Raw genomic sequence first — 18,179 nt, 5'->3', positions numbered from 1 at the left:
TTGTTTTTGATTGATTTTAATTTCTATATGTGTTTTCTATTTTCAGCCATATTATGGGTACAAGTTGCCAAAATAGCTTGTCGAATCGCCATACGTTTCTAAATAAGATCCGTTTTTGTATCTTCTATTTTGCGACCGGCGCAAAAGGGAAATACAACCTGCAGGACAGGTTTATTTGAAATCATTTGACAAGGAGCAACCAGTTTTGTGGAATTAGATCGAGCTCGGAAACTGGTAACTACCGCTGGTTCAAAATATACAGCTCAATAGTCTCAGCACTGACGCAGTATATTGACGTTCTTACACCTGAACCAAAGTATTTTTACATTTTGAAATCACAATGTTCGTTTGTGATTAAAGGAAAGTAATAATTTATTTATTTAACGTATTTGTAGTCATTATACTAGTTCATATTCATATCGTGGTATTACAACAATGAGGTAAATATAAAAATATTTCGTACTTATTATTTTATAGCAAGTTTAATAGGTAAGCGTACTGATAAACAGAATGATGTACCAATTTTTGAGTTTAGACTTATAATTAATATCTTAAAAATAGTCTAAAACTGAATATACCACATAAAATTTTTAATACATTATTGATTTTCATGAAATAGTTTAAAAATTTAAAATGATATGAATATCATCTTAAAGTAGTTAATTTTTAATATACATAATATATAGATATAGATAACCAGTGATCAGTGTTTGTCATGTTTGTGCGAATTAAGAAGGGCTCGAGAAGATCAGCCTCCTCTGACAATTATATTATATTTGTAAGGCCTAACATCAAATTAAAAGTATTGTGTTTACAACATTATGTGATATATAATAATATGAAAAATTACTCTCATACTCTCAAAACAATAAGCATTGTATTTTTTGTTGAAACTTAAAAAATAATAACGATCATAATATTTTACATCATTATGATATTTGTATACACTTTATTTTTTAGATTTTAAGGAAAGACAATACATGCGGTTTTACAATGATGTATGCTTTTAAAAAATCTAGTACGTACTTTGATTAGGTTAGGGTCAAAAGTAGAAATTTCAAAATAATTTTTAAAACAACGAAAAACAAAAAAAAAATATTTGGTATTGAATTATTAAAATTCTATATAAAGTCCACCGATAATAATAACATTAAAATGAAAAAATATTGTAAAAAAATTCTTCGTTTAAATAGTATACACTTGAAATATTTGTATATCTATAGGAATAGATGTGTCATCCAGCAATCAATACAAAATAAAAATACATTGAATATTGAAATTAGAGCCTTGAATAATAGTTATACTATTATGTACAACAAATAAAACTGAATTCTTGTTTATTATTTATGAATTATAAATTTATTATCATTTAAAGTTTGAATTGACAATACACATTAGTATTATTGTTATAAATCATTATTATACATATTTCTGAGTATAATATAATATACGTATTGGTACAATGTACATATTATTAATATTTGTTTGGTTTTCTACTCGTGGTCCTTATTTTAATATCTTATTGCTTTGATATTTTTAAAATATAATAATTGGATACGATTTGTTTTCTTTAGGTTATTTTATTGACATTTTGGATAAAATATAGTTAATTTTTTTTAAGTTATTTAAAAATAAAATGTTAATTATCTCAAATTACTTCTGGAATGATTAAAACTGTTAAGCTTAGCAAAATTATTATTAAAGAAATTTGCTTTGCATTTTGCATACAATACATTTTTATCAAAAAACATAGTAAGATCGAATGTTACATGAGAGGAAAGTATAAATTAATATGATATGAAAGTGAAATGGGATATACAATATACATGAAAGAATGTATTTAATATGATATATCAATTTATCAAAAAGTGGAACGAAAATAAAAACGTTTAGGGTATCGAATGAGTACCAAATGAAAGTCTCTAGAGCTAAAACTACAAAGTCAATTAATTATAAACAAGATTGGTTTAGGATTGCGTAGGTATGTATAGCGGGAAAGTAGTTTGCAGCTGTTTATGGATATGGTTTTCTTTGCTTTTTAACTTTTACATTATATTGAAAATAATATGATAAAAGAAGCAGTTACTATTAATACATTTATAAAAAAAAACACATTGACAGTGACACTGTAACCTAGACCGTGGTCTGAACATGAAATGGTTTGAACTAGCAAGTATACGTATATGGTAGGTACGATACGTTAATATAAAATTAATAGGTACCAATAGGAATAAAAACAAAATTGTTATTAATCGTTTATTTTAAATTTTTAAATGGTTTTATTGTTTTGATTTTTGAATCATTATTTTAATAATTTGTATTCATATTTATACTTATGGTTTTGAGAAAGAATTGATAAAAACCAAAACGATACACTATGTGTTTCAGTATGATTAAATCGTGGATCATTGTGGTCTCTTGTTTTGCCGTCGGTAACTGTGCCGGGGAAAGTAGAAAGATAGACGAAGTGCAGTATAAAAATCACCGGACGTCATCTTTTGGAAATGATACGTCGCAGAACCACGCCATGTTGCATAAGACGTATCCAGTGTATCCGGCGCAGGTGTACGCTAACCTATCGAACGTAAGGGACTTTGCACAGCAGCAGACGTTGAGGACTACGGAAATGCCATCGGACGTGGTACGAGTGTTCTTCACCGCGACGACCACTGGAAAGAAGAAACCACTGCAGGATGCTGCCAGTAACACGACTCCTGTTCCTTTTCCAGCAGCTCCGACTACAGGTTCCGTTTTCAGGACCGCAGCACCATCCGCGTATATCGTGACCGCTAGGAACGTCGCGTCAACCGAAACCAAAGACTTGCAGCAATTTAGTCCAATTTATTCGGGGTCTCGGTCCGAGGCCGAAGTTAAGTATGCAACTTCGTCGGTGAACTTCCGAGGAGTGCCGACGGTCAATGAAAACGAATCTAGAACCATACCAAAATTCAATGGCTCAAAAATCAGACGGGTCTTGAAGGCGCAAAACCAGGCAGCGCAGTCACCACTCCTCTCTGCCACCACTACCACCCCGCAAATTTCACCCTCGTTGGCCAGTAACCAGCGAAATTTTTCTTCGTTCACGGTTAGCGCCAAGGCGAACGCGACCGCGGTAACATCATCGAAACCGTTTGCGACCGTGCTGGTACCTAAACACGTCTTGGATGGCGGAGTCTTTCATCAGCAGGAAGACTCGTTCCGTCCTATTGCACCTCCGATATTCACGCCGTACAAATCACCCAGTATCGCTGTCGACACGAATAGTATCGCCGAGAACAGACGGGTGTCGGACGCCGCAGTGAGCAACAAGAACCAACCACTCGTGAATCAAGCCAACGCCGGCACGACCGTGCCAAAGTTGAAAAATTACGGACACACGAAACCATTCGCGTACAAGGTAGAAGAATACGTACCAGGTGACGTACAACAATCCGCCGTACCCAATCACGGTTACGGTAGCGAACAGGACAGGTCTGACCGCTTTTCCGTGATTGCCGATAAACGTGACATCGAAAAGTCGTATAAGCGGGACCCCCATACTGCGTCATCCTACTATGAAAACTCGCCGAGATACGATAGTCTACCAAAAAAAGTAGAAGCTATGAAATACGGATTTGTTGAACCGGTGGTGGAACCGCTTAAAAGTGGCAACGGCCCGATGCAAGCCCGTGAATTCTACCAGGCTACCGAGTGGCCAGCTTCAGTTAAATACGAAAAATTCGACGGGAGATCACCGGCGCTATCGTCTGGATTAGTTCACACGCAAGTATCAATGTCGGAACCACCATCAAAGGAGTACTACAACGCTCCCCCCGCCAGTTTTCCGCCTCCGAGCTATCCCAAAACGGAATCCAACGGTCCGGAGTTCGTAATGGGTGACCTGAACCCCAAGGATGTATTGAAATCACTCCTGCGAGACATCCTTAAGTCCAAACAAACGGCCGAGATTAAGCCGAAGACGCCGCCCACCACTATGGACGAAGTTATCGATTCGTTAATTAGCACCAATCAACAAAATTCAGATTACACGGTGCAGGACAGTTTTGATATACAAACAGGTGAGTCCGGACGTCCGGTGTATAACAATAAGCCTATATACGTACCTAATAATGATAATTTAATACATTATTCAAATTATAAATGAAAAATGATATTGTACAGGGAGATATAATTAATAATTATTCGACTTTGAAAACCTTACGAACATTGCATTAATTTGCGGTGGGGAATCATTTTTAGTTAGCTTGCATTAATAAATTATTGCATAGGATAACTTTAAAAAAAAATTAATTGTTTCAATTTCAATAATAATAAAATATCTATTTCAGCCAGAAATTCGTTCACGTAGCTAATTAAAGTTTAGATTTGAATAGAAATAACAATAGTGTAAATAGCTGTCTTATCGTTTAGGTACTGCATTGCAAAACTGGTTTTCTATCATTAAGTATTTTAATTATCGTGATGTGAACCTAAAGGCTAAAATTACGAAATGAGAATAAACACTTTGATTAGGTATACCTATAAGTATAAGTATAAAGTATTGTCAGGCTCAAATAGATATTTTATAATTTAAAACAATTAATTTTTTTGCATTATTTTAAATTGACATACAAAATACCGTTTATCAAAAATTGAAATTTTTTAATCTTAATTGAAAGCTTTTTAGGTTTCTTAGGCATCATCATCATTATTATTCTTAGAAATTTAAAAACATAATTGATTCTAACTTTGTCGATTTTTATTCAATTTTAATATATTTATTTTTGAACTGTTTTAAAACATAAAATCAACAAAATGGATATCTTGAAAATTTAAAAAACTTAATTGCATATAAAAATGTTTGATAATTTTTGAAACGTTGAAAAAAAATTTTAATTTTATGCTATTCAATCAGAATTTTCATAGTTATTACTGTAAAAAAAAACAGCATTTAAATATATTGATTTTCCACTGATATACTAAGGGTGATACGGGACTTATGGGACATAAAACATATTTTTTTTATATATTTTGTATATTTATCGTAATCACTATACTTACTGCCAGCTGCCGGCTGCCAATAACCACTTTCATCGAACCAGTTTTAACCTAAGTGAAACACAGCCAAAAAAACCACATTTTTGTACGGTATTTTAGTCATATGGTAGTAAATAAAAGTTAGTTTGACAACTATAGGAAATGAATTTATTTTGTTGTCGAAATAAATGTACATAAAAAATATGTAAAAAACATATTATTATCATTAATAATTATTAAATAATGTTAAAAAATACTTAACTGAGTGGATATTGTTTACAATTTATTACATGTATCACATATTTTGCAGCACAATTCGGTAACAAGGTAAAATAAAATAATTAACTGATGTAATAGGTACATATATACTGTTATATAGCATTGGTTTACTAACTATTAATATTAGTCTAATAACTATACATTATAATGTGATTGAAATTTTATTGGTACATTTAATTTAATTCATATAAAAATTCAATTAAATATTGCACTGTTTTTCTCTATGATTAAATGCAGTCTAAATATGTGCTAAAAGCCTAAATTCCAAAATTTGTGTACGTACCTATATAATATGTAAAATCATACATATTTTAGTAATTCGAACACGCATCTAAACACATTTTAATTATTTCATTCAATTATTTACATTAGTTATACATAAACACGTTAGTTATTAGTTATGACAATTCGTTTATAGTATTATAATATACATTGTCCTAGTGAGTAGTGAGGAAACCATTTATATTGAGTTATATAGTTATATTCATATATAAAATAAGGTTAATTACAGACTGCGAATTCACATAAATATGTAAGATATACGTAGGTACATATTCTAAATTTCGTTAAATTTTAGTTGCAGAAAAACTAAAATATTGTTAGTTACAATGCTTTTAAATTACCTAGTAAGTAAATACTCGTATTTACAAAATCGAATCCCACACTCGCAATAAATTCGTAAACGATTTCTTCACGATGGCCTTTTATCTTTTGGACAAGATGGGATGACTAGAATGGTCAGTAGTACTACAATATTCATTATTTTCAATAATATTGTCCAAATAACAGACATTTAAATTAAGTTCAAAAGTAAGAACAGAAGTGTATAGACAATAGGCAATAACTAATAACTGATAGTCGTTAGTCGTGTATGTCACTAATAAAAATTATAAAACTACCTTTATTGAAGAAATTAAGAATATTACGAGCACTACTATGAAGAAAATAATATAATTATACTGCTTAAACAATTTCAATCCATGTAAAAGTGAGGTTTTGCACCCCTGAAATTACGCCAATATGTAAACTGTCGTCCTTGGAATTTCAGTGCCGGGTTAGTGTACTTGTATACTGATTTAAATCTTAAAAGTTTTATAACTTTCTTACATCCCAGAATTAAACTGGATTTTTAAACACACCACCACCGATAACGATATTGTGCATGTTTTTAACGTTTTTGTTTTGTAGAAACTGGTTCACCTAGTTTTTAAACATCCGATACGTACGTCAAATAAATGCACTATTTTACTAAGAATTTTAGAACCAAACCTGTAGCAATATCTCCTCATCGTATCAGGTCCTAGTATCATTTTTCATATATAGACGTTCAATTACAATTTCATTGACCTTGTACTCGACTCGTTTGCTCATGTTTATTTAATGTTATATATACTTATATATATAAGTACACTAATATATTTTATTTCATACTTTTTTTAACTAGATGTATTTATAATGTATATGTAGTATATTATAATCTATAAAATAAAAATATACTTATCTGCTGTAGGATATCTTCGGTGTTTACGACCTATCACACATGTCGCCGTTTTTATAATTATTTATTATTATTTTTTGTACATTGGGAGAAAGCGTCTCCCACAGATTACAAAAGTCGTCTATAAATAATTAACTACCTACACAGACCTTGATTTATTTAGGTATACTTAATCTCTCAGCAAATGTGAAAAATATTTGGTAATTCCTGTTATTTTTATTTTCTGTTAATCTGTTTCATAAAAAAACACTATATTGTATGTAGTATTTTATATACTTATTGTATATTCCCGATACAAACTATTTGTGCAAGGACAATTCGATGGGAAACTATAAGCATCCCTAAGATCCTAAGATTCCTCCAAGTGCACCTATATAAAATACGCAGCTCCTAAATATATAATTTGCTAACTAAACCTGCATTGTAATCTTTCTGGGAGTTCAGATGAAGAGCAATAAAAATAGCAACATAATATCATATATTATATATTTATAATACCTTTACCTGGTACATTTTTATTATGTCGACCACAAAAATGTTCATACATATTTTTTATTTAAGACACAATGGTAAGTAGGTAGGTATATAGTAATATATAGGTATATCTATATCAGATGCACCTATTACTCTATTAGGATAACGTAACCAAATATGTATGGTAATAATCAGGGATTGGATTTTCTAGTGGTCGTATATATTTCTATAGGTACCATCAGAAATTGTTATAAAAAACAAAATTTAAAATTTGATTTTTCTTCATTTACATATATTACATATAATATATACATTTTCTTATTTGTCAATTTAGTCAATTTTTAACATCTCGATTCGCAACTTTTATCTACCTCTATTTTATTTGTATTATTTTTTACTTCACTACAAACATCTTACGTATATTTTTATTTTTGATACTATTATATATAAACTTCGACGTCCAAAGAATTATTTTACATTTTCAATATTTTTCATACTCAAACTATAGTTCACACTCACATATGACATTTGACATTTGTAGTTACTAGTTGATTATTTTTTGAATTTATTTTATGATTTTTATTCCTTATTTATCTCTATAATTGCTTTCAAATTTAATATCACATCACAAGTGTACCAATTAATGTTGTTTATTTCTAAACTTAAATTATGTAGAAAATTCTATTTGACTTAAATTTAATAAGCGGTTATATTTTCAAAAATAAAATAATGATAGTACCTATAAAATATAAATGTATAATTTAAAATGTAGTTTTTATACAGGTTTTAACAATTTATAGGTACAGTTAAACCGTTTATAAAAACATTCAACACCCGTTATAATAAATAAATTATCGGTTACCAAAGTGGCAAGGTACTATAACTACTCATAATATTTACATAGTTCCAATAGAAATTTCTTTTAAAAGTAATGAACTATAATTAGCTATTAATTAAAATTAAAATTAGAATTATTTTAAACTAAATAGTGGATATATAACAAAAACAAATTCTATAAATCATCCTAAAATGTGTAATACGCACTTAACTAATAATATTATTTTCGCTATACTTTATTGGTTGTGCTCGTTAAACTTGAAATATTTGCAATTAAAATAATATTATGGGACCAATCGTGTGTATTTAAAATTTTAACCTGTTACTATTTTTAATATTTTTTATATTAATCTGTTTATTAGAAATTTTCAATTAATGTAGGTATATGAAACATTTTACATTAGACACAAGAGCACGTCATTAATGAGTACTTATTTTATTAAGAGAAAACTTAGCAATTGGCATCTGGGTTATTGGCTGACAATTTTTTACTTATACATCAACATTTATTTATTTTTTTACATTAAATTTCTTTCTGTTATTTATTTTTTATCCTATAATTTTAATATATTTATAATGCATACTTGATACTATATACCAAATGGTAAATATACTCATTACATTTAGTAGTTTTATAGGTACTCTTATTAATGAAACACACACAGAAAATAATTATTAAATTAAACCCGACAAACCTGTTCATTTCTTATTTGAAATCGAGATCTGTGTTTAATTAGATTGAAAAAGAGTATGGTTTATATATTTTTCCCAAGGAATAAGGAGAGACAACTCAAAATAGTAAATAAATAGAACGGAAATGTATAATATGCCTGTAGATATAGATAAGGTTCTGCATACAGAGTAAGGCATTATTCAAATACATTTTAATTTAAGCATTATTATTTATTTATTATTTAACAATTTTTAAATAAAATTAATCGAATAAAAACAATATTTTTGTATTCAATAAACACATATTTATTCGAATAATTATTTAAATTAAAATTTGGCTAACTTTGTATGCAAATCGTGAAAGGTTGGTTATAGGAAAAGGATATTTGAATCAAAGTAAAGACGTAAAGTTAAGTTTTGATTTGAAATATGTTATTAAATTACGCAAGATTAAGTATACTTGACACTGGTTGACAGTTATTTTTTAAATGTTAGTCTCACGCGGTAAAAAAGGCTCATTAAATATAAATTTACTTATAACTATACATTATTCTCGTACCTATATTTATAATTAACAGTATGTCAGTTTAGTTAGGTATAACTAATAACCATCATCGTCTATTCATTTAACGTCTGCTAATTCATAGTCTGAGAATTTGTATAATGTTTTACTTAGTCAATCGAATTGCTACAGCTATTATATACCATTTATAACCTACTCAAATTAATTTATTTTTACCCAATCTAAATTTCATAGAAAATTATTTTATATACTCCGATAAAAATTTGTATTTTAGTATTTACACATAATACGACCGTAATATGGCGTACATAGAAAATGTATGTTGTTATTAAATACAAATATCTGGTGCTCAATAGTCAAGACTCAAGATCAATAGATCTTTCATTAATTATAAATCAAATATAAATTAAAAATTAAATAAAAATTAATTAATTTTTAATAACGTTTCTCATAAGACATAATACTCTAATAAATTATAAAATATTGGCCACATAAATTCGTGTATATTCACCATTTATCATTTATCAATTGATATATCGAAGAAAAAATATAAACGAGATATTATAGCTCATAGAAACTTGTCATTTTTACTCTAAAAATTAATATTCTAATATTCAAATGGACTTTTTTGGCACACCGATCTGCCTTCGCAAATATTTAATAATATTAATATTTAAAACAGACGTAAGAACACTCTTTAGTGATAAATTAAACTGTGAATAGTTAGCGTATCGTATTATATACATTTTATCGCTTATGCATCGCATTTCTCATAAAACCTTTGAGTATATAATTACAATAAATTATTACAAATTTTATAATCATAATAATAATGTATTTACAAAATGTATATTAAACATTTCATTATCATTTCGTATTCAAAAATACCTAGTTTTTTTTTATTATATATAGTCAGTTTGTTTTAACACTAACAAGCATACCGCTGTGACCAAACAAAATAGATTTAGTAAAATATTTACTAAGAATATTTTTAACGGTGCTTAATGCTTTTAACGTTTTGGTAAACGCCCTAAAATCAAATTAATTATTTATGCCCACAGAGGTTTTGTGATTCGTGCGAATAGTAGTAAATTTGTAATTATAAATTAATAACATCTACAATATAATGTTGTTATTAATGATATTTTGTACAATGTACGTATATCTGATCAAAATTTAAATTTACTATAACCTTGACAGTGGTCACGACTCACGACCAAAATATCTATACATTTTGGTTAAGGCCTATAATATAGCTGACTTACAGGTTAGATTATTTATAATTTGAACAGAATTTTCAACAAGATGAACAGTACCTAATATTACGGTATTATATCATATTATACGTAGGTATTATAGTTTTACTGCGGGTGAAAAAACGATTATTTATTGATTTATTAGTTTATTACCTATTCTGTATTCATGCCCTGATTTTTGCTGTGCTGGAATCGTTCAGGAAACTTCAAAATATATTTCTAAAAAATCTGAAGACCGAGTATAATGAGTTGCGAAACGATGATCTTTATTTTATTTTTTTTTCACTTTAAAACGTTAAAAATATTATAAGAGATTAATGCAAAATCAGAAATTGGATTAGTTAATTATATTTATACTCACATATATACTTATATATTGTACATTTCAACGTATATCATTATGTAGAAATTAAAAATGCAATGATGCACATTAGTAAACATGAATATTAAAAATATTTAATAATTTTACCATAATAACACACTTATCTGTCACTGGTAACGACTCGTGGAATGATTAGATTTGATTACAATAAAATTCATTTTCCAATATAATATTGGTTCTTAACGCATACCTATAGCGTCTCGACGAAAGTTGGGTCGGCTGATCGTTCCATAGGTACCAATAGACTATTACTAAAAACAATCGTATAAAATCGTAGTAATACGTATATAATTATACCTATAATGATTAACGATTAATAAGTTATAAGTAATAAACTAATAACAGTTATAACAATTACAAAATTAATTTTTCTAATATTACCGGTGCAATTTTTCAGAAATGAACTGTAACTTGCGGTCATCTAAATACATTACCGATGGACAATGTGTATCCACTAAACCCGTTGTAGAAGTCGTGTGTGCCGATCGCTGTCTTGTTGCGGCCAACTCATTGAGTCAAAGACATCGATCTTCTATGCTTGACAACCAACAGGTATATATGGGCCCATGGGCATACACTGTAGATATAATTATAGGTATAAATATATGTATGCATTTTTGCATGATTTTTGCGTCAGGGATGTAAATTAAGAAATTAATGTTAATGATTAATCAATAACTATGTTTTCGTTCAAATTAGACTTTATACGATATTACAGGCTAGACAATTATGTTTCAGCTTTTTTCAACCATATAATTGATAACAATTTTTATTGAATTAGAATCAGTTGATGAGCAAAGGCGCAATTATAATGAAAAAACTTGGGGTGCTGAAGCCCCTTTATTTTTTCATGATGTTATATTATGGCTATTGAGTATTGATATTTGATACCTTTTGGCTATTACTATTAAAACCTAAATTAACATTTAACATGAAACAATTTGGGGGTGCCAACTAATAAGAATATCCAAGCCCCCCCCCCCCCCCGAAAAAAATTTGGCCTTAAGCGTTTGAAGTTCAAATGTTGATGAAAATCGTTCAAAGTTGAAAATTCATGAAATATTTTTAATTTTTATAACTAAAGTTTGGATAACATTCAATGCTTCAATTTATTGTATAATAATATATACATAATTTTTTTTGTTACAAAATAGGTGGAAGCTTTGCAATGCACAGATGGTGACGTAAAAATGGTTCGTGTCCAGCTCAAGTGTAGGGACGGCAACATGTTCAACCATGTCATAAAGGTGGTGAGTTCCTGCCAGTGCAAATTGCACCCGAAACAACCGCAGATGAGGAGCAACTTGTTGAGTAATCCACGTGCCACTATCAACCCAGACATCATGGCTATCGCCGCTGGTCAATTCTGATAACTGGCCGCTTAAATATTATTATTTATTATAAATTATTATTATATACTAACATGTTGTCACAAGTCTATTACTGTACACTTCGTATACTGTTTACGGATCACGCACTTGGCCACAGCCAGCCTCGAAAAATGTATTTATTTATCAAATTCTAGTCTTAATTCTAAATAAGATAATGTATTTTCACAGTCGTTGTTTTTGTATTATTTATTTATTCAATAAAATACTTTTCGTACGTAATAATATATACATATATGGATTAAATATATCGAACATAGTAATAATATGCATAGGGCTATACCTAAATATAATAATAAAATAGAAAAATAAAACACAAGTAGAACAGTTATTAGCGATTTCAAAACGATAACATTTTACATTTTTCACCGGTAGTGCGCCGCGGTTATCTTGAGTCCCGTGGACTCTCGGCCGATGGACGATATCTGACATATGTTGCACACCTTTCCCCTGTGCACAGGTTGGTACGACGCCGAACAGAACGGACATTTCACCTCCTCCTTTCCCTTGTAGATTGGGACGAACGAGTAGGCGCATATCGAGAACGGATTGTGTTGGTCGTAGGCCACCTGCAGCTTGTTGACCGGGTTCAGGTCGCAAGCCTGCAGCATTTTGCGAGCCTGTTGCGCCACGTCGGCGCGTGGGCCCAGCTCCAGCAGCCGTTTGGCGAACGACGCGGCCGTGTTGTGGTTGCCGATCTTGTAGAACACGTTGATGGCCGTGCGGAGTGTGAGGATTTTGTGCGACATTTGTAGGTCGCAGTGCGTGAAGTACGCGACCATCTCGGCGATGCGCTTCTGGTCCTCTGCCGTGGTCTTGGGGTGCTCCTTGCGGGCCGTCTCCATCACCAGCCCCACCAGGTACTCCTTGCATATGTGCACCAGCTGCACGACTTCGTTCACCTCCTGCTTGGTGTCCACACACAGCAGCGGCACAGACATCAGTATCGACCGGAACTTGGCCACCGTTTCCGGGAACTTGCCGGCCGTCGTCAGCTGATAACATGCCTGTAGTTCGCCGAGTAGCTGTTCTAGTTTAATGTCTAGCACAGGCTTGTTGTTTCCTTTTCCACCGCCGTCTTTCCAGTTGCGATTAGGGTATACGAACAGTGACGGGTGCGTAGGTAGTGGCGTGTACGATGTGCACGACTTGAGGTACGAGTCCATGAACAAGTTCTTAAGCGGCCCGAAGTTGGTGACGCCGATCTGTTCATTGAGTAGTCTAAATGCGTTCTCGAAATCGCCCGACTTGACGTGGTCAATGGCCAGCTGACTGTTGGCTGACCATGCAAGAGACGGGCAGGCGGCCGGCTGCGGCGCTACGAAATAGTCGGAGTCTTGTTGTCGAGATACCAGCACTTCCGGAGGAAGTTCCACCTCTTCATCACCCACGTCCCAGCCATCCTCACCACCACCGTCCGCCGCGGCTGCCGATGCTGCTTCTTCCTCGGCTTCCGAGTGCGTAGGCGATATTCTCCCCTCCAGACCCAGGTCTGCCTCTGCTCCCCAACCCTCTTCCTCAACAGCCATGTCCTCACCGATTGCTGTGTCGATGAGCCCTGACGCTTTGCCTGCTGACAGAATAGCGCCCTCGAAGAAACCTTTAGACACAGTCAACAGGGGCCAGTTGGATTCGGCTTGGCTAACTGGGGCGGGAGGTCTGAGCAGCTTGGCACCTGCAGTCACTGTCGGTAGATTACCTTCGTAGCCCTCTTTGATGGTCTCGGCTTCGGCGTCCAAACCGTGGGTAGCGGCCGTCAGGTAGGCGAGAGACTTGTGACCCAGTTCGTTCAGTATCTTGATCCTTTCGTGACAATCGCCCAGTAACAGCGCACCCTGGTAATGCCCAGATACATCCTTACGTATTTCCGCAATTTTCATCATTTTCCTCAGTTTGTCCAGATTACCGGTGATCAGATACAAAAACGATAGCTTGTCAAAGTTCTTAGTCCTCTGGTAGCACATCTCCACTACCTGATGGTTGCCCTGCAGCAACGCGGACTGGCCCAGTTGTTCCCAACACACCTTATCGTCCAAAGTCCTAGCCGCTTCCAAAGCAATGTCTATATTACCACACTCCAGTGCTAATGAAAATCTGGTCTTGTTGTCTTTGACAAAATGTAATGCCACTTCTGGATACCCTTTTTGCTGTAAGTACGCTATTATAGATTGTCCGATTAACCGATCGTTCCTGACTATGTGCAAAACTTCCTCATACTTGCGTTTGATGAGTGCTAATTTAAATTTGTATTCTGTTGTATCAATATTTAATACTCTTGGTCGACACTCCCTGTCTAAACAGAACACTTGGTTGCCACTGACTTTTGTTATGTAAATAGGTAGATCTAATGTACGTATGATTCCATAGTCACCACCATCCGGCAATGCATATTTGATATGATTACTAGTAGTATATATAAATGCACCACAATCATCCCATGCGCCTGATTTTATTCTGGAATTTTCATGTATTGTACACAAAATTTCCAATTTCCTATTACATATATAAATATTATGTTTGCATAAAACAGCCAACAATGACCCATCATTTGCCCATATCACATATCGACATTTGGCTATCTTAGCTTGAGCCAATACTCTTTTTTGTGTAACATCAAACAAAGTCAAATTTTCGGGATCGCGCAGTAACAATAAACCTGTACCAGCATAAAAAATCTCATCTATATTATTGGGTCCTATATTCTTTTTTGTTAATTCATTTTTTAAATTTTTTACTGCTAACATGTGTGTTTTGTCTAAGACTGCAAACCGATTTCTGGCTATCCAGACAGCCATTAGACCACTAGACCTTTTACTCTCAGGTACTTCTGAAACACTACTGTCTGCCGATTCCTTAGGCATTTGATATAAATCATAAGTGCTATTTTCAAGGTTTGATGAATTTCTTGTACATACAAGCATTGCATTTATAGCTGGGTTGTAACTAATACTATAAATAGGTGTACGTCCACCACCTCTTAGTTGCATAACAGTGGTCACTTTGTGGGTGGTGAAATCGAGACGATGTAAGAATCTCTCTTTTACGTAGAATAAGAAATTACCAAATTGTGTAAATGCGGGTCTTTCACGTTCTAACTTAAATATAATCATACCCGAATCATGTCCAGCAGCAAATAAATTGGAGGTTGGATGTGCAGCAAGCACCCAAAATCGTTCATGTTCTCGCCTAAATGTATTGAGACATGTTCTTTTTGTCATATCCCAAACACGTATACTTTTATCCTCAGAATTTGACAAAATAAGCTCTTGTTTTGGATGGAAAACAACACAAGAAACATTGTTATAATGTCCACGGCATGTGTCTACTTCCCATGCTTTAGAATCATTCATTCTCCATAATTTTATTTGACGATCATCAGCACCAGAGACAATAAGTGGCAAAGTAGGATGGAATGAACACCAATTAACACCACGGTCATGACCTTCAAGTACATGTTTAACCACAGCATCAGCTTGACCAAATAGATCTGTAGCATTTGGATTCTTTAAGTGATCATCTAGTCCCCCAGGGCCAGGGGCTACATTCTTCTTACGTAGTCCAGAAATATCCCAAACACGAACAGTCTGATCTAAAGATGCAGAGACTACTAAATCCTCAGATGGATGGAACTGAGCACACATGACATAATGGTTATGACCTGAAAACAATATTGACATAATGAAATATAATGTAAAATGTTTATATATTAAGTAAGGAATGTCAGACTACAAACTAAGTATAAAATAATATTGAATGATTGTAGGTATAAATGAGTAAAGAGGATGTTAATGCTGTAGGCTGTTAGTTTTTTTTCTCTGGCTTGTAGGTGTAACAGACAAAATACATTAGGTTAGGTTTTTTGCATGGTTTTAAATAGTTTTTTGACTTAAATTATCTATCATAAAAATTATAGATGATAATATTTTTAAGGGTTTTATATAATATAATGGTTTTGTATTTTATTTATAGTTTAAAAATATATGTAAATTATATATTTAAAATTTAAATAAAAAGGTATTAGAAGTATCAATACATTTTTTTTAAGTCAATATTTAGATAATATGATATGATAACTGTAGAAATATTATAGTCAGTAAATTTTAGTTATTTTGGTTGAAGATTATTTTATGAATGTATTTTGTTAATGAAATACATGGATTTGAGAGAGAAAAGTATTAGTGAGCAGAGTTCTGACATCTTAGTTATAGTTTTAAAAATCAATAATACTTAGTACTTTTTACTATAAATAAATATGTTAAATACTTATATATTATGTAGTTTAAAAATATACTTTTTAATAACATAGTCTATTATAAAGTATAACAAGATTATAACAATCAATGAAAATAAATAGATTATTCATTGTATTTACCAGTTAAAACACAAATACAGGCACGGCTTTGCCAGTTCCATATTCTTATTGTCTGATCATCAGATGCACTTAATATCCAAGGATACTCATGATGGAACATTGTGGAACGAATATAATCCAAGTGACCGAGTAATGTAAATATGCATCGCCGTTGAGTATAATTCCATACTTTGATTTTATAATCATCACCACCAGATACAAATATAGGTTGTTGACTGTGGAAACTAATTCCACGTACAGGTCCATCATGTTCATCAAATTTATCCAATAAGGTACACATACGGTAGTCCCATAATTGGATTACCCCTGTATGAAGACTAGCCAATATCCATGGCCGTTTTGAATGAAATGTAAGGCCTTTGATACGGGCAGATTTGGTTTCAAATTTTGTTAACATAATTATAATTCACCTGTAATTTAAAAGAACAATTCACATTTCAGTTATAAAATACAATGGTCAATCAATTAATACCACCAGTATTAATTAATTCTAATAATATAGTTGTTAGTAAAATATTTACTTGAACTTAAATTTATAAATAAGGTATTATTAAGAGGTATTCTAATACTTAGATTTTAGGCATAAAGTGTTTTTAAATATTTTAGACATACAAAGATTATATGAATAGGATTTTATAAATTTAATACTTTAGCTCAATTATTTAAATAAATAAAGTCAATATTGAAATCAACTGATAACATTAATACCTATAGCAAATATAGATTTATAGGATACCAATATTTTTAATTATAATTAAATATAGATATATTAATAATATTTTATTAGTTCAAATTGCTAAATTATAATTTTCGATCTACAGCAATTCATAGTAAATTATTTAATTATTTACATATCACCGAATGAGATTTGTACAATAATTCTAACACATTGAATATTTTGTACTATTCACCACCACAACAATAGAATATATTTACATTGGGTCATATTGAATAGTGTACACTTTATTTAGTTAATTATAGGAATAAATTTAATCAACCAAGTGTTTTATGCTGGGTTTATTCACTTAAAAGTTGCCATCATAAACATTTTATAATACACATCACACACCCACAAGTCAATAGGGTTAATGTTATCGAGAGAAACCGCAAAAGAAAAATAACATTAAATCATAAAACATTTTTGAATACATATTTTGTTTCAAATGTTCTGATGTAATATGTACTTACTCTTTAATATCTTAATGCTGTATGAAATTGATCACCATAATTCAAAAACTTCGAATTTATTGAAAGTTAAAACAGTGAAATTTTTAGTCATTGCCAATACTCAATTCGTTCAACTTGTTTACGTGTATGTTGCTGATAGCCCGGCCCGGTGTACCAACCGCAACCACGGTAGGATAATTTATGGTAAAAAATATGATAACGTATTGGCAATACCGCAGCATAATTTATTCTGTGTTTGAATGTCGGATACGATTATCTTTTTTTACCGTCAAAGACGATAAGAATATTCCAAAG

The 18,179-nt window shown here is 31.7% G+C and overlaps 2 protein-coding genes across 2 annotated transcripts; one reads left to right on the top strand and one right to left on the bottom strand.

The window, feature by feature from the left end:
- The first annotated feature begins 258 nt into the window (after positions 1–258).
- Positions 259–12,550, top strand: LOC132930193 (uncharacterized). Its single transcript, XM_060995917.1, has 4 exons — positions 259–440; positions 2,389–4,058; positions 11,335–11,489; positions 12,092–12,550. Exons 1-4 carry the CDS (start codon positions 436–438, stop codon positions 12,305–12,307), a joined length of 2,046 nt encoding a protein of 681 aa, XP_060851900.1. The 5' UTR covers positions 259–435; the 3' UTR covers positions 12,308–12,550.
- On the bottom strand, positions 12,511–18,038 carry LOC132930192 (coatomer subunit alpha). The gene is made up of 3 exons (XM_060995916.1): positions 17,886–18,038; positions 16,698–17,107; positions 12,511–15,983 (listed from the first exon to the last, which is right to left on the bottom strand). Exons 2-3 carry the CDS (start codon positions 17,092–17,094, stop codon positions 12,691–12,693), a joined length of 3,690 nt encoding a protein of 1,229 aa, XP_060851899.1. The 5' UTR covers positions 17,095–17,107; positions 17,886–18,038; the 3' UTR covers positions 12,511–12,690.
- Between the last annotated feature and the right edge of the window lie 141 nt (positions 18,039–18,179).

The sequence above is a fragment of the Rhopalosiphum padi genome, chromosome 4 (genome assembly GCF_020882245.1).
Source record: "Rhopalosiphum padi isolate XX-2018 chromosome 4, ASM2088224v1, whole genome shotgun sequence".
Lineage (NCBI taxonomy): Eukaryota > Metazoa > Arthropoda > Insecta > Hemiptera > Aphididae > Rhopalosiphum > Rhopalosiphum padi.
The sequence above is the reverse complement of the archived record's forward strand: the minus strand, read 5'-3'. Positions and strand labels throughout refer to the sequence as shown.

Excerpts from the sequence above, each read along its gene's own strand:
- LOC132930192 (XM_060995916.1), bottom strand. The coding sequence starts at position 17,094 with ATGTTAACAAAATTTGAAACCAAATCTGCCCGTATCAAAGGCCTTACA. Across the intron at positions 15,984-16,697 it reads CTGTATTTGTGTTTTAACTG|GTCATAACCATTATGTCATG; the intron begins GTAAATACAATG and ends TATTGTTTTCAG.
- LOC132930193 (XM_060995917.1), top strand. Across the intron at positions 4,059-11,334 it reads CAGTTTTGATATACAAACAG|AAATGAACTGTAACTTGCGG; the intron begins GTGAGTCCGGAC and ends GCAATTTTTCAG. Across the intron at positions 11,490-12,091 it reads CTATGCTTGACAACCAACAG|GTGGAAGCTTTGCAATGCAC; the intron begins GTATATATGGGC and ends GTTACAAAATAG.